We start from the raw sequence: 23,432 nt of genomic DNA on the forward strand, positions 1-23,432 counted from the left end.
GGAAGCAACACTGATTGACAATCAATTTCACATGCTATTGTGCAAATGGAATAGACAACAGGTGGAAATTATAGGCAATTAGCAAGACACCCCCAATAATGGAGTTGTTCTGCAGGTGGTGACCACAGACCACTTCTCAGCTCCTATGCTGTATGGCTGATGTTTTGGTCACTTTTGAAAGATGGCGGTGCTTTCACTCTAGTGGTAATATGAGACGGAGTCTACAACCCACACAAGTGGCTCAGGTAGTGCAGCTCATCCAGGATGGCACATCAATGCGAGCTGTGGCAAGAAGGTTTGCTGTGTCTGTCAGCGTAGTGTCCAGAGCATGGAGGCGCTACCAGGAGACACGCCAGTACATCAGGAGACGTGGAAGAGGCCGTAGGAGGGCAACAACCCAGCAGCAGGACCGCTACCTCTGCCTTTGTGCAAGGAGGAACAGGAGGAGCACTGCCAGATCCCTGCAAAATGACCTCCAGCAAGCCACAAATGTGCATGTGGCTACTCAAACGATCAGAAACAGACTCCATGAGGGTGGTATGAGGGCCTGACGTCCACAGGTGCAGCCCAACACCGTGCAGGACGTTTGGCATTTGCCAGAGAACACCAAGATTGGCAATTTCGCCACTGGCGCCCTGTGCTCTTCACAGATGAAAGCAGGTTCTCACTGAGCACATGTGACAGAGTCTGGAGACGCCAAAGGAGAACGTTCTGCTGCCTGCAATATCCTCCAGCATGACCGGTTTGGCAGTGGGTCAGTAATAGTGTGGGGTGGCATTTCTTTGGGGGGCCGCACAGCCCTCCATGTGCTCGCCAGAGGTATCCTGACTGCCATTAGGTACCGAGATGAGATCCTCAGACCCCTTGTGAGACCATATGCTCGTGCGGTTGGCCCTGGGTTCCTCCTAATGCAAGACAATGCTAGACCTCATGTGGCTGGAGTGTGTCAGCAGTTCCTGCAAGACGAAGGCATTGATGCTATGGACTGGCCCGCCCGTTCCCCGGACCTGAATCCAATTGAGCACATCTGGGACATCATGTCTCGCTCCATCCACCAACGCCACGTTGCACCACAGACTGTCCAGGAGTTGGCGGATGCTTTAGTCCAGGTCTGGGAGGAGATCCCTCAGGAGACCATCCGCCATCTCATTATGAGCATGCCCAGGCGTTGTAGGGAGGTCATACAGGCACGTGGAGGCCACACACACTACTGAGCCTCATTTTGACTTGTTTTAAGGACATTACATCAAAGTTGGATCAGTCTGTAGTGTATTTTTCCACTTTAATTTTGAGTGTGACTCCAAATCCAGACCTCCGTGGGTTAATAAATTTGATTTCCATTGATAATTTTTGTGTGATTTTGTTGTCAGCACATTTAACTATGTAAAGAACAAAGTATTTAATAAGAATATTTCATTCATTCAGATCTAGGATGTGTTATTTTAGTGTTCCATTTTTTTTTTAGCAGTGTATATATATATATATATATATATATATATATCTATCTATATATATATAGATCATGTACAGCCCGTCACTCCTCCTCTGGGTAATATTCCCCGGTGCCCTCAGCAACAATGATGGATAGTTAGAAAGAAAAACTGCGGCACTCAGGGACTTGTAATTATGTGAAAATGTATTAAAAATACATAGCAAAATACATCAACGTTTCGGGGTGTCTAACCCCTTTGTCAAGATGTGAAAGAGTGAGAACTGTGATAATGTGACTTACCTATAAGGAGAGGAAGCCCGCCAAACCACCAGAGTGCGGCCGCCCGTGATCCCGGTGCGCGGCCTGAGCGGCACTGTGTGATGACGTACGCGTGCGGCTCGGGATGACGAAGCTGCTCTGTTGCTAAGCAGCAGTCGGGACGCCGTGACCGAAGTGTCTGTGCGTAACCTGGACACAATAACAGAAATCAGAGTGACTGGAACACCACATACACCCTAGAGAGACATGCTAATAGTATCTTATAGAGCAAAAGTGATGTATACAGAGGCGACCTGTACTATCAGTGAAAGATAAGGAACTGGAAAAAGATGGACATGCTAAGTAAAGACCCTATGATTATACATGGGCAAGCATGCAGCATACAGGACCGTGGGACAAGCCAAACGCCACTGTAATCGGGAAGGGTGGAAAGAGAGGAAGGAAACAAGGGCCCTCATTCCGAGTTGTTCGCTCGGAGATTTTCATCGCATCGCAGTGAGAATTCTCTTAGTGCGCATGCGCAATGTTCGCACTGCGACTGCGCCAAGTAACTTTACTATGATGAAAGTAAGTTTACTCACGGCATTTTCATCGCTCCGACGTTCGCATTGTGATTGACAGGAAATGGGTTTTACTGGGCGGATGCACGGCGTTTTAGGGGCGTGTGGCTGGAAACGCTACCGTTTCCGGAAAAAACGCAGGAGTGGCCGGAGAAACGGTGGGAGTGCCTGGGCGAACGCTGGGTGTGTTTATGACGTCAGCCAGGAACGAAAAGCACTGAACTGATCGCACAGGCAGAGTAAGTCTGAAGCTACTCAGAAACTGCTAACTCGTTTGTAATCGCAATATTGCGCGTACGTCGGTCGCAATTTTAAGAAGCTAAGATTCACTCCCAGTAGGCGGCGGCTTAGCGTGTGTAACTCTGCTACATTCGCCTTGCGAGCGAACAACTCGGAATGAGGGCCTAGGTGGAGCAATAAGGATAAATCATTAAAAGGAACTAGAAGAGCAAGGCCAGGGCCAAAACTAGTGTCCACCACATTCCAACTGTTCTTGTCATAATAAGTGCTGAATTTTTGGAAAATTATCCAAAGATACTCCACACTATTCGTTCGTTAAGTCCATCCGGCTGGGTGGTGTTGAGTCTGAAGATCCAGGAGGTCTCCCTGCGAAGGAGTAGACCCTCCCGATCCCCCCCTCGAAGGGATTTCGGAACATGGTCAATGATGACGTGCTTGAGATCGGATAAGCGGTGCCTTGCTTCATAAAAATGTCTGGCCACCGATTGTTCTGAAGGACTCCCAGCGAGGGCCGCCTTAATTGCAGAGCAGTGTAAGGCCATGCGTTCCCGTAAAGATCTGATAGTCTTGCCCACATAGCATAAGCCACATGGGCAAGTAATCAGGTAAATGATGTAGGTAGAGGTGCAGGTTACCACATGACGTATAACAATCTTTTTGCCTGTCAAAGGTACAGTGAAGGTGGAGCCCGTCAGCATATGACTGCAAGTTGTGCAGCCCAGGCAGCGATAGCAACCTGGCTTCTTGATCAGGAATGAGTCCTTTTGGGACCGGATGGGGAGGCTAGAAATGTTGGAAATATCGGTGTGTACTACCAAGTCCTTGATGTTGCGACCTCTTCTGTAACACATCATTGGGGTCTTGTGCTTGAAAGGGAGGTGTGGGTCGAAGATACAATTGGCCAAAGAGCTCTATTTGCTCTATTTAATACTGCACTAGAGGTATCGAACGTAGTGGTCCAAGCAATTCTGTTGTCGGTGGACCTTATCTTGGTTTGTAATAGACTGGAGCGGGGTAACTGTAGTACCTCCCTTTTAATAGCTTCCAGTGCAGTACATTCGTATCCTCTGGCGATGAATTTTAGAACCATCTTGTCCAATTCCTCCTCCAAGAGGTCAGGCTGGCTGTTGATTCGGGCTACTCTCATCATTTGGGATCTAGGAAGACCTAGCTTCAGAGATCGCGGATGGTGGCTGTTAGCCCGCAGGAGAGTGTTTTTGTCGGTGGGCTTGTTGTATACGCTGGTCTGTAGACTCCCCGCCAGGATGGCGACCTGGACATCCAGATAATTGATAGATGACGTAGACCATTGATAGGTGATTTTAAGTGTCGAGGGTCTGTCATTAATGGATTCCAACAGGGACTTCAAGGCTGGTTCACCCCCTGTCCAAATGATGAACAGGTCGTCTATGTACCTGGTGAATAATGTTATGTACCGGGCGATGGACTGATCCTGGAAAAACATAAGAGCCTCTTCCTCGAACATATACACGTTGGCATATGACGGTGCCACGTTGCTTCCCATCGCACACCCGGTTCTTTGTTGGTAGAATCGGCCGTTGAAAATGAAGTAATTTCGCGTGAGGGTTAGTTCCAATAATGTCATGAAGAGGTCCAGGTCGACATCCACCATCTTCTCCTTCACTAGGAAGGATCTCATAGCTTCTAGACCCTCGGCATGTGGGATACTGGTATATAGACTGCAGATGTCCACCATGCAAAGAATAGCTCCCTCGGGGACTGTGCCATAGCTATCCAATAAACGGAGAAAGGAAGTGGTGTCTTTCAAATACGTCTCCTGTTTGAGGACCAGTGGCTGCAATATGCAGTCAAGAAACTGGGAAATTGGTTGGTAGAGTGATTGTCTGGCAGATATTATCGGGCGGCCGGGAGGAGTCTGGAGATTTTTATGAATTTTGGGAACAGTGAACAAAACAGGAACTACCGGAAACTTCTGTGTAAGAGCCTTGTGTAGTTTGTCCGGAATGAGGTTCTGTGAAAGAGCTGTTGCCAAAATGATGTCCAATTCCTGTTTGTATAGCGCCGTGGGATCGCCATCCAACAGGCTGTACGTGTTGGAGTCCGCTAACTGGGTCAGAATTTCCGAACGGTAGTACGACATGTCAAGGATCACCACTCCGCCCCCTTTATCTGCGGGGCGGATGACTATGTCGGTATAAGATCCCAGATTCCTGAGCGCTGCCCATTCCTGCTTGGATAAATTGTGGTGGTGCTGCTGGTTTGCCCTGGTGTACCTACTAGATGCTTCATTGACCAACCGTATGTATGTTTTAATAGAAGAGTTGGCAGACTGGGGGTCGAAAGTGGATTGACTCCTTTTGTTCAAAAAAGGTTGAAAAACGGTTGTTCCGGCAGACTCTTGTCCCCACCAATCAGCATAAGGACCTCGATTGGAAGATCGACCTTTATCAATTTGCCAGGAAGCTTCGCAGACAGGAATACTTTGCACAGCATCCCAAGCAAGAGTCTGCCGGAACAACCCTTTTTCAACCTTTTTTGAACAAAAGGAGTCAATCCACTTTCGACCCCCAGTCTGCCAACTCTTCTATTAAAACATACATACGGTTGGTCGATGAAGCATCTAGTAGGTACACCAGGGCAAACCAGCAGCACCACCACAATTTATCCAGGCAGGAATGGGCAGCGCTCAGGAATCTGGGATCTTATACCGACATAGTCATCCGCTCCGCAGATAAAGGGGGCGGAGTGGTGATCCTTGACATGTCGTACTACCGTTCGGAAATTCTGACCCAGTTAGCGGACTCCAACACGTACAGCCTGTTGGATGGCGATCCCACGGCGCTATACAAACAGGAATTGGACATCATTTTGGCAACAGCTCTTTCACAGAACCTCATTCCGGACAAACTACACAAGGCTCTTACACAGAAGTTTCCGGTAGTTCCTGTTTTGTTCACTGTTCCCAAAATTCATAAAAATCTCCAGACTCCTCCCGGCCGCCCGATAATATCTGCCAGACAATCACTCTACCAACTAATTTCCCAGTTCCTTGACTGCATATTGCAGCCACTGGTCCTCAAACAGGAGACGTATTTGAAAGACACCACTTCCTTTCTCCGTTTATTGGATAGCTATGGCACAGTCCCCGAGGGAGCTATTCTTTGCACGGTGGACATCTGCAGTCTATATACCAGTATCCGCATGCCGAGGGTCTAGAAGCTATGAGATCCTTCCTGGTGAAGGAGAAGATGGTGGATGTCGACCTGGACCTCTTCATGACATTATTGGAACTAACCCTCACGCGAAATTACTTCATTTTCGACGGCCGATTCTACCAACAAAGAACCGGGTGTGCGATGGGAAGCAACGTGGCACCGTCATATGCCAACGTGTATATGTTCGAGGAAGAGGCTCTTATGTTTTTCCAGGATCAGTCCATCGCCCGGTACATAACATTATTCACCAGGTACATAGACGACCTGTTCATCATTTGGACAGGGGGTGAACCAGCCTTGAAGTCCCTGTTGGAATCCATCAATGACAGACCCTCGACACTTAAAATCACCTATCAATGGTCTACGTCATCTATCAATTATCTGGATGTCCAGGTCGTCATCAAGGCGGGGAGTCTACAGACCAGCGTATACAACAAGCCCACCGACAAAAACACTCTCCTGCGGGCTAACAGCCACCATCCGCGATCTCTGAAGCTAGGTCTTCCTAGATCCCAAATGATGAGAGTAGCCCGAATCAACAGCCAACCTGACCTCTTGGAGGAGGAATTGGACAAGATGGTTCTAAAATTCATCGCCAGAGGATACGAATGTACTGCACTGGAAGCTATTAAAAGGGAGGTACTACAGTTACCCCGCTCCAGTCTATTACAAACCAAGATAAGGTCCACCGACAACAGAATTGCTTGGACCACTACGTTCGATACCTCTAGTGCAGTATTAAATAGAGCAAATAGAGCTCTTTGGCCAATTGTATCTTCCGACCCACACCTCCCTTTCAAGCACAAGACCCCAATGATGTGTTACAGAAGAGGTCGCAACATCAAGGACTTGGTAGTACACACCGATATTTCCAACATTTCTAGCCTCCCCATCCAGTCCCAAAATGACTCATTCCTGATCAAGAAGCCAGGTTGCTATCGCTGCCTGGGCTGCACAATTTACAGTCATATGCTGACGGGCTCCACCTTCACTGTACCTTTGACAGGCAAAAAGATCGTTATACGTCATGTGGTAACCTGCACCTCTACCTACATCATTTACCTGATTACTTGCCCATGTGGCTTATGCTACGTGGGCAAGACTATCAGATCTTTACGGGAACGCATGGCCTTACACCGCTCTGCAATTAAGGCGGCCCTCGCTGGGAGTCCTTCAGAACAATCGGTGGCCAGACATTTTTATGAAGCAAGGCACCGCTTATCCGATCTCAAGCACGTCATCATTGACCATGTTCCGAAATCCCTTTGAGGGGGTGATCGGGAGGGTCTACTCCTTCGCAGGGAGACCTCCTGGATCTTCAGACTCAACACCACCCAGCCGGATGGACTTAACGAACGAATAGTGTGGAGTATCTTTGGATAATTTTCCAAAAATTCAGCACTTATTATGACAAGAACAGTTGGAATGTGGTGGACACTAGTTTTGGCCCTGGCCTTGCTCTTCTAGTTCCTTTTAATGATTTATCCTTATTGCTCCACCTTGTTCCCTTCCTCTCTTTCCACCCTTCCCGATTACAGTGGCGTTTGGCTTGTCTCACGGTCCTGTATGCTGCATGCTTGCCCATGTATAATCATAGGATCTTTACTTAGCATGTCCATCTTTTTCCAGTTCCTTATCTTTCACTGATAGTACAGGTCGCCTCTGTATACATCACTTTTGCTCTATAAGATACTATTAGCATGTCTCTCTAGGGTGTATGTGGTGTTCCAGTCACTCTGATTTCTGTTATTGTGTCCAGGTTACGCACAGACACTTCGGTCACGGCGTGCCGACTGCTGCTTAGCAACAGAGCAGCTTCGTCATCCCGAGCCGCACGTGTACGTCATCACACAGTGCTGCTCAGGCCGCGCACCGGGATCACGAGCGGCCGCACTCTGGTGGTTTGGCGGGCTTCCTCTCCTTATAGGTAAGTCACATTATCACAGTTCTCACTCTTTCACATCTTGACAAAGGGGTTAGACACCCCGAAACGTTGATGTATTTTGCTATGTATTTTTAATACATTTTCACATAATTACAAGTCCCTGAGTGCCGCAGTTTTTCTTTCGAACTATCTATATATATATCTATATATTCTACACATATAAAGCACCTTGAATATTATTCAAGACAAGTGCTACATAAATGAAATAATAATAATAATTATAATTATGAAACCTCTGATTCTGATCATTATATAGTTTAGTTTAACTATATAGAATAGAGTAAATAACCATTAGTGTGGTTGCCAAATATGTGGCTCCAATTCTGCAGCAGAACTTCTGAGAAATGACACATTGAGATTACAGCAAGGATTTACAGATGACCTATTCCTTTGCTGTGTGCAGTACTGAAGAGGTTAAACCCAAGCCCATCCCCAGTCTAGAGTATATAGCAGCAAAGCTGATCACCTTCTCCTGCACAGTGCAGCTGTACACCCTGAGAGAGGCGGCTATGGCTTCTGTGTCTCTGCTGCTCCTGAGCTTGCTCTCTCTGTATGGGACTGCTGTACTAGCGGAAGAAAACAGTGTAGATGGATTTCCTTCCTTTTGTGGCAGCTACCAGTGTCCCAAGTATCAAGTGCTGAAGAATTACAATGTGAGTGTTTGTTCTTCTTGCTGTGGTTATATAGTCACATGTAACAGTTATCATAGGAGACGTGTGGTGGGTACCTAATCACCCCCAATAAGAGTAGTGCTGCCACTGTGCATGGCATTTTTCAGTCCTATAGGTGAAGGGGACAAGGGGTATAATAAGAGCACCTCCAGGCTCCTATCATATGTACAGTTGATTTTATGTCTGTTATACCACACTTCTGTGGGTTCCGTTTTTCTTTCATATTGTTTATCAGAAATATTTGAAACACAAGTACAGTAATTAAACGAGTTGCCTTGAGAAGATGAAGCATGCTGTACCTCATTTTCCCTATCCACAGTAATAGCTAACTGCATTCAATGAGGTTGTGCAATTATTGCTAGGTGTGCTGATCTCATCCATAATAACACACCTTTGTCACTGGAACATATATAATCATGTACATCAGTTGTTCCGTGTGTACTGGTTATTCAGTGATAAGATCATTAATCAATGTAACTGTCCAATCAATTTACACACTTGCCGACAGCTTAATACCCATTGGAGACTTGTTTTGCTTGAAATTTGAACCTTTAACATACTGTATCTTGTACTCATGATGCACTACTTTGTGATTTTTTATTCCTTTTATTATTATTAGTATTATAATTATTATTATATCTCTTTGTAAAGGTAGGTGACAGACAGAAAGGATATACAAACATTCATAGAGCATGTGTCAGCATCAGACAATAAATAGCCTTTAAAAAAAAATACAAGGGTATTATTATTATTATTATTATTATTATTATTTGAATCACAGTGCTGTACAGTAAAATATTCTAGATGTCCCAAAAAGCACAAAGGACAAAGAGTACACATTACCCTGGATATAATGCAGGGTAAAGCGTTTTGGTTTTATATTGATGCGCTTATACAGTCTGCCCAGTCCACATAAATGTGCTCACCTGCAGTGCACATGGGCCCTCATTCCGAGTTGTTCGCTCGCTAGCTGCTTTTAGCAGCATTGCACACGCTAGGCCGCCGCCCTCTGGGAGTGTATCTTAGCTTAGCAGAATAGCGTACAAAAGATTAGCAGAACTGCTAATAAATAATTATTTGCAGTTTCTGAGTAGCTCCAGACCTACTCACAGATTGCGATCAGCTCAGTCCGTTTAGTTCCTGTTTTGACGTCACAAACATGTCCTGCGTTCGGCCAGCCACTCCCCCGTTTCTCCAGACACTCCCGCGTTTTTCCCTGACACGCCTGCGTTTTTTAGCACACTCCCGGAAAACGCTCAGTTACCACCCAGAAACGCCCCTTTCCTGTCAATCATTCACCGATCAGCAATGCGACTGAAAAGCGCCGCAGGATCCACAGCAAATCTACTAAGTTTTTAGTTAAATAACTAAGCGCATGCGCCCTGCGTGCCTTGCGCATGCACATTTTGCAACAAATCGCAGCACAGCGAAAATCGGCAACGAGCGAACAACTCGGAATGACCCCCGTAATGCGGTGCGAGTTTGCACAAATGTGCAAATTTAGTGCTAAACTCGCACATTTTGCAAACTCGATCAGTGTAATGGGGTGTGGAAACATGCAAGCTCGCATGTTTCCTGCAGTCCCAAAGCTCGCAATGGCAAAACTCGCATCCAGATGTTTTGTCATTGCAAACATACAACTCGGGCAATGTAATGTAATGTAAAATATTACCAACATCTTGCTAATAAATAGACCAGCTTCTGGCTGGCGAGATTGACAGAAGCATGCAGAGATCAGTGAGATCTGTGCATGCTCTTGTTAGGAAAAATAAAGAAATAGTAAAGAAAAAGAAAAAAAGACGTGCAGGTTCCCCCCAAAAGCATAACCAGCCCCGGGCTCTTTTAGCCGTTCCTGGTTTCAAAAATACAGTAAAAAAATTGGCTAGGGTTCCCCCGTATTTTAACAACCAGCACTGGGCTCCTGGTTTGGCTCTCAGCCCCTTACGTATAGGCGGATCCAAGGGGGGGGGGGGCACTTGGGCCTGTGCCCCCCCTGTCGTTTCTGACTTCTTTTTTTTTTCAAAACGAGAACAGCAGCAGCACTACTGCTATTTCCGTCAGTCAGATTTGATAAAAGAGTCGGCAGGCACTAGGACCCGCTCTAACAGCAAGTCCGTGTGGTAACCAATGGGGATGCCGGAGCTGCAGCTCCAGTCTCCCCCTGCTCACACTGCAACCTACCTCCCCCACTACCAGCCAGCCAGAGTTAAGCCCAGGTGCGGGGTTCAAATGCCAGCATCGAGTAAGACTGTTACTTATGACGGCGCAGAAGGCTTATTTAGCCCTCACTGCACTGCACAGTTTCCCAGCACTTCCTCCTCCACTTCCTTTACCACCATGCTAGGTGCAGTCAAACTCAGCTCAGCTTTGAGAAGGCGGCCCGTGTGATTGTGACAGGGCTGTCCTGCAGAAGTCTTATGCTGCTTGTTGGAGATTCAGCTGGCTGCTTCTGCTAATCACAGATGGGCAGTTCATGTCCTGCAGTCTCAGGGGGAAATTTACTAAGCTCCCGATTTTGACCGAGATGCCGTTTTTTCATCAAAGTGTGGTCTCGGTAATTTACAAAACACTAATCACGGCAGAGATGAGGGCATTCGTAATTTTTTGCAAGTCCAAGTAAAAAATTACGAATGAATACACCATCGGTCAAAACGCGGCTGTTTAAGTATGAATCTCGGTCATTTACTAAGAAGTGCAAAGCAAAAAACAAACAAACACTGCCGTGAAAAATTACAACTCGTAAAAAAGTGCTAAAAAAAAACAGACCTTTTTTTTTTATTCGTGATTGGATAGGCATGCACGGATCCATGAGATCCGTGCATGTATATCAGTGGGAAGGGGTGGGAAAGTGCTTATTTTTTCAAAAAAAATTGCGTGGGGTCCCCCCTCCTAAGCATAACCAGCCTCGGGCTCTTTGAGCCGATCCTGGTTGCAGAAATATGGGGAAAAAAATGACAGGGGTTCCCCCATATTTAAGCAACCAGCATCGGGCTCTGCGCCTGGTCCTGGTCCCAAAAATACGGGGGACAAAAAGAGTAGGGGTCCCCCGTATTTTTAAAACCAGCACCGGGCTCCACTAGCTGGACAGATAATGCCACAGCCGGGGGTCACTTTTATATAGTGCCCTGCGGCCGTGGCATCAAAAATCCAACTAGTCACTCCTGGCCGGGGTACCCTGGGGGAGTGGGGACCCCTTCAATCAAGGGGTCCCCCCCCCCCAGCCACCCAAGGGCCAGGGGTGAAGCCCGAGGCTGTCCCCCCCCCATCCAATGGGCTGCGGATGGGGAGGCTGATAGCCTTTGTTGTAAAAGAAAAGATATTGTTTTTAGTAGCAGTACTACAAGGCCCAGCAAGCCTCCCCCGCATGCTGGTACTTGGAGAACCACAAGTACCAGCATGCGACGGAAAAACTGGCCCGCTGGTACCTGTAGTACTACTACTAAAAAAATACCCAAAAAAAGACAAGACACACACACCGTGAAAGTATAATTTTATTACATACATACACACATACATACATACTTACCTTAAGTTCCCACGCAGGTCGGTCCTCTTCTCCAGTAGAATCCAAGGGGTACCTGTTGAAGAAATTATACTCACGAGATCCAGGGGTCCAGGCTCCTCGGGAAATCCAGGGGTAATCCACGTACTTGAAAAAAAAAAAAAAAACGGTGTCCCGACCACGAACTGAAAGGGGACCCATGTTTGCACATGGGTCACCTTTCCACGAATGCCAGAAACCCACTCTGACTTCTGTCTAAGTGGGTTTCTTCAGCCAATCAAGGAGCGCCACGTTGTAGCACTCTCCTGATCAGCTGTGTGGTCCTGTCCTCACTGACAGGCAGCACACGGCAGTGTTACAATGTAGCGCCTATGCGCTACATTGTAACCAATTATGGGAACTTTCTGCCCTGCGGTTGACCTAAAGTGACGTCACCGCTGAGCAGAAAGTTCCCATCATTGGTTACAATGTAGCGCATAGGCGCTACATTGTAACACTGCCGTGTGCTGCCTGTCAGTGAGGACAGGACCACACAGCTGATCAGGAGAGTGCTACAACGTGGCGCTCCCTGATTGGCTGAAGAAACCCACTTAGACAGAAGTCAGAGTGGGTTTCTGGCATTCGTGGAAAGGTGACCCATGTGCAAACATGGGTCCCCTTTCAGTTCGTGGTCGGGACACCGTTTTTTTTTTTTTTTTCAAGTACGTGGATTACCCCTGGATTTCCCGAGGAGCCTGGACCCCTGGATCTCGTGAGTATAATTTCTTCAACAGGTACCCCTTGGATTCTACTGGAGAAGAGGACCGACCTGCGTGGGAACTTAAGGTAAGTATGTATGTATGTGTGTATGTATGTAATAAAATTATACTTTCACGGTGTGTGTGTCTTGTCTTTTTTTGGGTATTTTTTTAGTAGTAGTACTACAGGTACCAGCGGGCCAGTTTTTCCGCCGCATGCTGGTACTTGTGGTTCTCCAAGTACCAGCATGCGGGGAGGCTTGCTGGGACTTGTAGTACTGCTACTAAAAACAATATCTTTTCTTTTACAACAAAGGCTATCAGCCCCCCCATCCGCAGCCCATTGGATGGGGGGGGGACAGCCTCGGGCTTCACCCCTGGCCCTTGGGTGGCTGGGGGGGGGGGACCCCTTGATTGAAGGGGTCCCCACTCCCCCAGGGTACCTTGGCCAGGGATGACTAGTTGGATTTTTGATGCCACGGCCGCAGGGCACTATATAAAAGTGACCCCCGGCTGTGGCATTATCTGTCCAGCTAGTGGAGCCCGGTGCTGGTTTTAAAAATACGGGGGACCCCTACTCTTTTTGTCCCCCGTATTTTTGGGACCAGGACCAGGCGCAGAGCCCGATGCTGGTTGCTTAAATATGGGGGAACCCCTGTCATTTTCCCCCCCATATTTTTGCAACCAGGATCGGCTCAAAGAGCCCGAGGCTGGTTATGCTTAGGAGGGGGGACCCCACGCATTTTTTTTTATTATTTTACAGTGTTTAATTAAAAAAAAAAAAAAAATAAACCCCAGCACGGATCACACAGATCCGGCCGAGATTGATTGTAAAAAAAGTCGGCAGTGTTTTGCTAATCACTGCCGTAAAAATAGAAAAAAAACCACGAATGACATCGACATCGGAACAAAAGAAAAACCCGAATACGACAGCTTAGTAAATTAGTCGTAATCAATTCAAAAAGTTGCAGTTTTACACTTTCGATGTCATTCGTGATTGAACTTTGACCTGAAACGGGAAAATACGAATCTTAGTAAATTTACCCCTGAGTCTCACTGCAGTGCCCAAAACAAGATATGCTGCACCTGCCACCACCAACTAAAAACTATAATAATTATATTGTGCTGGGGTGCCTTCCAGGCTCCCATAACTAATGGAACTGGTGACCAACATTTCAAGGCCCAATCAGCCTTTTCATCAGGGTGAAACATTGGCAATAAACCAGGATGCACTCCTACAGCCATTTATTACCTGTTGGCATATTCTGTGAGGCCACGCCCCCTGTGATACCACTTCTCTTATCTGGGAGCACGCGTGCCTTAGGTGCATGTAAATATAACTATTACCGTTCCCATATCATGGTGCCCCCCCTTTCATTTTCTTCTGGATCCGCCCCTGCCCCTACCCACCGCCCATGGGTAGCGGCGACAGCCCTAGGCTTCATCCCTGGTCCCCAGTCCCCCAGGGCTGGTTATGCTTTTAGGGGGAACTTGCCCTTTTTTTTTTTTACTATTTCTTTACTTTTCCTGACAGAAGCATGCACAGATCTCGCTGTGGGGACGGGAATAACTGTGTCTCATTAGCAGGACCAGGTCCCAAGACAGACCCAGTTCTGGTTACTTTGTACTGACCCCAGGCACCCCTGCATCGAATGACATTCATGCTCTGAGAATATGAGTTTGAGAGTCCTTGATAAAACATATGCCATTTTGCTTCAAATTTATAGTATGTGTCTGATACTCAGGGCCGTTTCTAGCCAATTTGGCTCCCAGTGCGAGATTTAAAAATGCGCCCCCCCCCCCATTCACATAAAAAATTGTGCCCCCCCCATAGATATAAAGAGTAAAAGCATCGCTGCCGGCAAGGGGGCATGGCCTCGTTAAAATGGGCGTGTCTTTGTTAAGATGGGTGTGGCCTCATCTGATCTCATCATCACGGCCACCACAGGATAAAAAAAAAAAGTCCTAATTTTACACATTACAGCAGGCACGCGACCCCATTTTACACAGCACGGCAGGCAAGTGTCCGCATTTTACACAGCACGGCAGGCAAGTGTCCGCATTTTACACAGTACGGCAGGCAAGTGTCCCCATTTTACACATTGCGGCAGGAAAGTGTCCCCATTTTACACATTGCAGCAGGCACGTGCCCCCATTCTACACATTGCTGCAGGAAAGTGTCCCCATTTTACACATTGCGGCAGGCACGTGCCCCCATTTTACACATTGCGGCAGGCACGTGCCTCCATTTTACACAGTACAACAGGCAAGTGTCCCCATTTTACACATTGTGGCAGGCACGTGCCCCCATTTTACACATTGCGGCAGGAAAGTGTCCCCATTTTACACATTGCTGCAGGCACGTGCCCCCATTTTACACATTGCGGCAGGAAAGTGTTCCCATTTTACACATTGCTGCAGGCACGTGCCCCCATTTTGCACAGTACGGCAGGCACGTGCCCCCATTTTACACATTATGGCAGACTGCGTCCCCATTTTACACATTCCGGCAGGCACGTGCCCCCATTTTACACATTATGGCAGACTGCGTCCCCATTTTACACATTGCGGCAGGCACGTGTCCCCATTTTACACATTCCGGCAGGCAAGTGTCCCCATTTTACACATTCCGGCAGGCAAGTGTCCCCATTTTACACATTCTGGCAGGCAAGTGTCCCCATTTTACACATTCCGGCAGGCAAGTGTCCCCATTTTACACATTCCGGCAGGCAAGTGTCCCCATTTTACACATTCTGGCAGGCAAGTGTCCCCATTTTACACATTCCGGCAGGCAAGTATCCCCATTTTACACATTAAGGCAGGCACGTGCCCCCATTTTACACATTCCGGCAGACTGCGGGGTTTCGCGGAATGACGTGATTGCGTTGTGACGTCACGACGCAATCACGTCATTCCGCGAAACCCGCCCCCCGAGCTGGGCACTCGGGAGGAGAGGGGAGGGGGGATTCAAAGTCCTCAAGAAGTGCCGCGGCGGGCGCCCCGTGCGGTTGCACGGCTCGCCCGCCACAAGAAACGGCACTGCTGATACTAATACTATCAGATACTAATACTAATCTCCTATTTAATAGCCCAGATCTGTGACTCTGTGCCTGTTTGTATAATGCTGGGCGTGGCTAGGAGCTCTCATTGGGTTAGCAGCAGGTCCTCCCACACAGGTTACATCCAATGGGAGGCTCTGCCATTTGGCTGCTGTGTGTTCCCAGAGCAGGATTAACAATGGGGCTGATGGAGCTGCAGCCCAGGCCCACACCCCAAAATAGGCCCACTGCATCTGCAGCAACATACCCTCCAACAATTTACACATAAAAATCGCTACAAATTCGAAAAGGTGGCGTGGCCACAGGTAAATTGGCATGACCATGCCCCTTTTCCTATACTTTCAATGGAAGTTTGGAGAGCTAAAAATTGGTACAGACCATAAAAAAAAGATACTGTACCTGCCAAAAAGGTACAGCTGGAGGGTATGCCACTGCATCTGATTCTGCAGCAAGTCTCTGCACTGTAGATAGGAAGAAAAAAAAATCCTGTAACTGCAGCATCCTATGTCTTGCTGCCAGTCCGCCTGCCGGCATCAACAATCCCCACTCCCTAGCCATGGCGCAGGTGGATCAACAGCTGCTGCGGCCACCAGCATAGATGTGTATGAAAGCGGCGCAGCAGAAGCATACATGCCTACATTGTGGCTGCTCCCTCCGGGAGGGAGCAGCCTGATCATATAGGAGGGGGCGTGGAGGAGGCTGTATGGAGGCGTGGAGAAGGCGGTACAGGACGTGGTGACGCGATTGCGTCATCGTAGCCCCGCCCCCACTTAACAATGCCCACTTTACCGACATTCTTTGATGGGATGCTGCTGTGACTGTGTCCTGTGGCAAGCGGTGGAGTGCGGTGGGGGGTGAGCGCCATGCGGGAGACTTGACCACTTCCCCGGGGGGCCAGGATTGCCACCCGATTTTTGGGAGCCTCCCGGAGTGTCCGGTAGAGTGGGCAAGTATGAGCGGAAGGCTTTCATAGCCCTCCCTGCGCCGTATACTGTCTGAGCCCCGGAGTCGCCTCTGCGCTTGATGTCACAGAAGTGCCTCCCCGCCACAGCTGCGCCCAGATCCCCAGAGACCCTGACTCCGCAACACAGCCCCTGTAATGGATAGAGTGGGTGATATCACAGAGGGTAATGTCTGGACGCTGAATCAATGTAAAAGGTGACAGTGCTGTGGGTGTGCAGTGTCACTGATACTGCACAGCACTCTCACCTTTTACATTGATTCAGCGAGTCAGTCAGTTCTGCCAGCCAGTCACTATCACTATTGTTAGCACCGGTGTTCCAACGCGCCGCATTACAGGGAAGTAGATGCACTAAATAAACTACAGCTCCCAGCAGCCCTTAGCGCAAAAGCATTCCTGCGCTAATGGTTGCTGGGAGCTGTAGTTTATTGAGTGCATCTTCTTCCCTGTAATGCGGTGCGTTGGGACACCGGCGCTAACAATAGTGACTGGCTGCTTGGCTGCTGTGCGAGTCTCCAGGAGAGCCACTGCCAAAGGGAGGACAGCAGTTAGCTGCTTCCAGGAGGAGAAGCAGGAGAAGCATTACCCGTCCCTCCGCCACTCGCAGTACCTCCGGGCCCCATCTGCGACACTCCCACACACCCCCACTACCCACGGTGGCTCCGGACCCCCTCCCCCACCCGCAGCACCCCTGCACCCACTCCTCCCCCACCCGCGGCACCCCCGCAACCGCTCTTCCCCCACCCGCGGTGGCTTCGGACCCCCACCCGTGGCACCCAAGCACCCGCGCCACCCCAGCAACCGGCCCTCTCCCACCCGCAACACCCCTGGACCCCATCCGCGTCTCCCCACACCCGCCACTCCCCCAACCACAGCACCTACTAGGTGATTCATCAGGCCCTGCGTGCACTGTTCACGCCGTTGCAAGGGGCTACGACCCCTTAACCATATAACGCCCTTTGTCCGTGCAATATTTAACCACTCACACAATTATGATTGGAGGTAATACTCCATATAATAAAAATATTGCACGCCACAAGGGCGTACAAGGGTTAAGGGGGCGTAGCCTCTTACGACGGTGTGAAGAGCGCCCGTAGGTCGCGGTGAATCACCTAGTAGCAAGGGCGGATTGGGAACAAAAAGCGGCCCTGGAAAAATTTGTACTAGTGGCCCCACATGGGCAGCACAAGAGGTGTAAGGTTTAGCCATGGGCCATGGCAGCAGCACCCTCCCCCCAAGACTTTCCAGATAGTGGGCATGTCCAACATCAAGGGGGGAAGTTAAAAGGAAATAAAATTAAATATTATGAGCACATTATATGATACACCTTTCGAATTTAGGAAACTATATAATTCTTTAGAAAGATATTGCTTATTACACCAACCGAGTATCCCAATCATTATTCACTCAATCTTATATGTCAGCCAAGCAGGCAGACAGAGCATACACTAGATCATCTGCAATCACAGGCTAAGTGGCAAAGAAATTTTCATTTAAGCAAATTATTTTGCATTTTATTCATTATGTCTATAAATAGGACCACATGTCCTCAAACAAAACAGGCCCCACGGGTGCGCCGGCCCACCGGGGATCTTCCCTGTAAGCCCTATGTCCAATCCGCCTCTGCCTAGTAGTATATAACCACACTACAGAACAGACTGAGGGGTCTATTCATGAAGCAGTGAAAAGTGTGAAGAAGTGAGCCAGTGGAGAAGTTGCCCATGGCAACCAGTCAGCTGCTACGTATAATTTTATAGAATGCACTTTATAAATGTTACCTCAGCACTGATTGGTTGCCTTGGGCAACTACACTACTGGTTCACTTCTCCACTCTTTTCACTGCTTCATGAATAGACCCCTGATAATTTTACATTTCGACACACATAGATATTTTACCCGTGTTTTATGTGCAGGCTGTACCTTTATGTTATAAATTAACTTTTGACGCAACCATTGTAAAATAACAACCAAAAAAAACCCTGTAAATGCTGCTATTTTTTTGTAAAGCTAATGGATTTTTCGTTAAATCCATCGCCCAGCACCGATCCTCTTTGTACCCGTACGACGCGCTTGCGCATTGCGGTGCATGTGCAGTTTTGCTATTTTTTTTACCTGATCGCTGTGCTGCGAAAATCAGCAGCGAGCGATCAACTCGGAATGACCGCCTCAGACCTGATCGTAGCTGCAAATTTGTTAGCAAATGGCCAAAACCATGTGTACTGCAGGGAGTGCAGATATAACGTGCAGAGAAAGTTAGATTTGTGTGGGGTGTGTTAAAAACTGAAATTTAATTTGCAGTGTAAAAATAAAGCAGCCAGTATTTTCCCTGCGCAGAAACAATTTAACCCGCCCAAATCTAACTCTCTCTGCACATTATATCTGCCCCCATCCCCCCGCAGTGCACATGGATTTGCCCATCTGCAAACAAATCTGCTGCACTCTGAATTAGGGGGTAATTCAGAGTTGATCGCAGCAGCAAATTTGTTAGCAGTTGGGTAAAACCATGGCCCTCATTCCGAGTTGATCGGTCGCAAGGCGAATTTAGCAGAGTTACACACGCTAAGCCGCCGCCTACTGGGAGTGAATCTTAGCTTCTTAAAATTGCGACCGATGTATTCGCAATATTGCGATTACTAACTACTTAGCAGTTTCAGAGTAGCTCCAGACTTACTCTGCCTGTGCGATCAGTTCAGTGCTTGTCGTTCCTGGTTGACGTCACAAACACACCCAGCGTTCGCCCAGGCACTCCCACCGTTTCTCCGGCCACTCCTGCGTTTTTTCCGGAAACGGTAGCGTTTTCAGCCACACGCCCCTGAAACGCCGTGTTTCCGCCCAGTAACACCCATTTCCTGTCAATCACATTACGATCGCCGGAGCGAAGAAAAAGCCGTGAGTAAAAATACTTTCTTCATAGTAAAGTTACTTGGCGCAGTCGCAGTGCGAACTTTGCGCATGCGTACTAAGCGGATTTTCACTGCGATGCGATGAAAAAGAACGAGCGAACAACTCGGAATGAGGGCCCATGTGCACTGCAGAGGGGGCAGATATAACATTTGCAGAGAGAGTTAGATTTGGGTGGGTGTGGCCGGAGAGCCCCAGCCACGAGGCAAATGGCCGCCCTGGCACTGAAGGGGTTAATCCCTAGTGCCCGGCGCCATTTGTTAAGGACAAAGGGCGCTTGGCGCCAGATTTGAAACATGTATTGTGGGCGCTAGGCGCCGTGTTTTATTAATGTATACAAATGTATTTTTAAAATGTGCCGTGGTCCCGGACCTCTCCGGAGACCACGGCAGGGAGGACAGCCCCCCGGCGCGCTCAGCAGAGTGTGCGCGCCGGGGGAGAGGAGGCAGCCGCTGACCGCCGGAGTCCGGGAGCTCCGCTCCCGGCAGCGGTCAGTGTAGCCCCGGGCGCACTGGAGTGTGCGCGCCGGGGAGAAGGGTGAGCGCTGCGGCTGGGAGCTCGGCTCCCGCTGCAGTGCTCTATGTGAGAGCCGCCGCTGGGGGCCGGGAGCTCTGCTCCCAGCGCCTCAGCACAGCACGGGTGGCCAGCCGCAGCAGCCGGGACGGACGTCCCGGGCTGCTAGCCGGCGAGGGGGGTGCGCTGCAGCCCGGCTCCCCGCCGGACGCTGCATCGAGGCCACAAGACAGGCGCCGCTAAGGGGGGACCGGGCTAGCCGGCTCCCTAGCGGCGTGGGCACATTAGGCGGGCGAGCAGGCTGATGGGCACTGGGGTCCGGGAGCTACGCTCCCGGCGCCCCAGCGCCACAACAAAGCCAGAGTCACGGCGGCTGGGACAAGTGTCCCGGGCCGCCGGGCTTAGGTACAGGGGGGTGCGCCGCTGCGTGCGGCGAGGCCACTGATTAGTGCCACCCTGGGGGGACAGGGAGAGCCAGCTCCCTGGAACCCCAGAGGCAGAAAAGCAGGCTGGAGGATGGGGGAAGCCAGCCCCATACCTCCAGCACTGAGAGGGAGAGCCCTAGCAGCCAGGCTGCAGGGCTAGGGAAGCACAGCAGTTAAATAAAACATTGTGTAAAATAAGGACATACAGTGTGTTGTAAGGCACTGCAGTGCCTGAGTATGTAGAGTCTGTGCAGGGCACAGGCTCAGTGTATATTTAAAAGGGGAAATGTACAGTGTGATTTTAAAATGTAATGTATTTAAAGATAAAATGCACTTACTTGATTGTGTGTCCCAGGAGGGGGGAATCCATAGCTGTGCAGGCTGATGGATTCTCCCAGACCTTTTCCCTAAAAACGGAATGCTTTCCCATCCAGCCTCACAGTTCCAATGGGGACAGGGAGAAAGAGAAGCAGCTTAGCTATAAAACAAGCTGAGTGGTTTCTTGGAGCTCCATGGAGATCAGCCGTAGTGGACCAGAGACCTGGACCGGGGAGCCAGGCTGCCCAGCTCTGGAGCCCGAATCCAGGCTGCAGGCAGTGAGAAGGGGTCCCGGGCAGGTTTCTGGAAGTCAGTTTAGGAGGGAAAAACCTCCCCCCAGCCAGACTGAACGGCACCGTGGGAGTATCCTGCTCTCCCAGATGGGAGAGACAAAGGAGACCGACCACTCCCCACTGTCCATTGGGGACAATGTTGTGTGTGCATGAGACCAGAGCATGCACAGCTCATGGGTAAACATTGATTGGTTGTACACCACAGGGCGGGCTTACCCCCTGTGGTAAGGGGTCTTGGAGAGGGATAAAAGAAGGGCAGTTGGCCCATAGGATTGTGTATTGTAACATCTTCTTCTGCTGAAACATCTTAATTGTATGCTGTTGCCCCTAGCAATAGGGAGGAGCCTTTTTAAAGGTTATTTGAGCAATAAACACCTTTGCCTCAAGAAGACTGCTTCATCTTGTGACCAACAGGGTTAGGCCAAACCTAGCCCCGTCCTCCGGCTGTCCAGGGAAGCACCTGACGTCTCCAAGCTCCGCCTTCCGCCAGCTACCGGTAGAGGCCTAGCAAGTGGCTAGTGGGGATTCGTCGACACCGCACAGGTGTGGTAAAGCAGTGCGTCGGCACATACAGAGCAGAACCGTGGTTCCAAACGCCACGGCAGGTTAGGAGTTTGGTGGTGGCAGCGAGAACCCGCCCACAGCGCAGTGGGTGGAGTCAGTAACAGGCGGTTACTGACGGTAAGCGGGAATCCCCTATGTGGTCAGGCCTCGTGCGGCTTGACCTTCCATTCTGTGCGCAGTCAACGGGACGCGGAAGCTGCGAGTGCTTCCGTACGGTATCGTCCTGTCACAGAAATTGGTGGCATAGTGGTGGGATATTCCCAGGCGGCTTTTCATCACCCGATTGGAGAAGCCGAGTTACTCAGGAGAGGAGTAACTGCAGCGCAGGAGAACGCACAAGATGGCGGAATTCAGCGGAATGTCCAAGGAGGATCTGGAGATCGTATGCCAGGGGAAGGGTGTGGATATCCCTTCCAACGCGTCCAGGAGCGTCATGCAGGCGGCGCTCAGGAGCTGGGAGGAGTCTCATCGGGCGGAGGTGGAAAGCACTGACGGCGTCAGCATCGCAGAGGACGGCCCAACAGTGGACCTTTGTAAGGAACTGGTGAGAACCACAAGCCCCGCCCTCTCTCACAGCAGCAATGTTTCCCAGCAATCCCTAGCAGGGCCAGGATCCCAACGTCCCAGGGGGGGCGGCCCGGATACCCTAGCAGATCGGCTAGCGGAATTGGGGGAAAGGGCAACGGAGCAAGAACGCATGCTTGTCATTCGGATGTGGCATGCGGAGCGGGCACCACAGGCCGTGGTACCCCGGGAGCCGTTGTCAGCTGTTGTACACAGATCAGGACGTATTCAGTTTGCCAAGTTTGCAGACAGTGATGGGGACATTGATGGACATTTACAAGTTTTTGAAAGGACTTGCAAATTACATGATCTACCCAAGTCAGAGTGGGTGAGACACCTTGTGCCCACTCTGCATGGAGAGGCCTTGGAGGCCTATCGAGGAGTGGCGACGGAGGACTGTGGGAATTACGACGAAGTCGAGAAGGCCCTCCTCCAGCGATTCTTCATCACTCCCGAGTCTTACAGGAAGAAATTCAGAGACTTGCCTAAGAATCCTAGCAGCACCCATGAGCAGTTCGCCACCCAGCTGCGGCAGTACGTGGTGAAGTGGGTGAAGGATTCGGAAGCCACTACATGGGACACACTGATCGACCTGATCTGCAGGGAGCAGTTCTACCGCAGGTGCGCCCAAGAAGTGAAGGAGTGGGTGCTAGATCGGGAGCCACCCAGCTTAAAAATGGCTGCCCAATTAGCCGACAAATATGTGGCAATTCGGCCACGGGGCCAGAAGCGCCCAGCGAGCAGCCAGCTCCAACAGACTGTACCACCAAGGGGACCACCCTCTTCAGCTCATCAACCCCAAAGACAAGCATCTTCCAACCCGGGTGCTCTTGGCCAGCAACCGCACCGCAGCGTCCCTGCAACTGATCAGAGATCATCGGTGCCACGACTGGAGAAGAAGTGCTACGGCTGTGGGAAAATCGGACATCTGAGGATGAACTGTCCTGCATCCCAAGCACCCCAGACTCGTGCCCCAAATCCGAGTGCTGGAGCCCGGATCGCTTGTTTGACGAGAGGAGATGAGCCTACAGAGACTGTTCCCCCTCCAGTCAGTCCGATGGAGTGTGGCGAGAGACAGGTGCACTCTGCGGAGAGAGTCACCTGCATGGCCAAACAGCCCCTACACAACATGTGGAGGCACCTGCAGCCAGTCCACGTGGGACCCCTGCAGGGAGAAGGCCTAAGAGACTCTGGGGCCTCAATCACTGTGGTGAGCCCCCACCTTATAGATCCTGCTGCAGTATTGCAGGGTCGCACTGCCACGGTCACCC

At 49.8% G+C, this 23,432-nt stretch overlaps 1 protein-coding gene across 1 annotated transcript in view; it reads left to right on the forward strand.

The window, feature by feature from the left end:
* Positions 1 to 8,030: 8,030 nt before the first annotated feature.
* The window catches only part of LOC134910297 (heme-binding protein 2-like), a 92,465-nt gene continuing 77,063 nt past the window's right edge, over positions 8,031 to 23,432 (forward strand). The window contains exon 1 of the mRNA XM_063918154.1: positions 8,031 to 8,306. Within this exon, the coding sequence (XP_063774224.1) occupies positions 8,031 to 8,306 (276 nt within the window). The remainder of the gene's footprint in view (positions 8,307 to 23,432) is intronic.

Source organism: Pseudophryne corroboree, chromosome 4 (genome assembly GCF_028390025.1).
Source record: "Pseudophryne corroboree isolate aPseCor3 chromosome 4, aPseCor3.hap2, whole genome shotgun sequence".
Classification (NCBI taxonomy): domain Eukaryota; kingdom Metazoa; phylum Chordata; class Amphibia; order Anura; family Myobatrachidae; genus Pseudophryne; species Pseudophryne corroboree.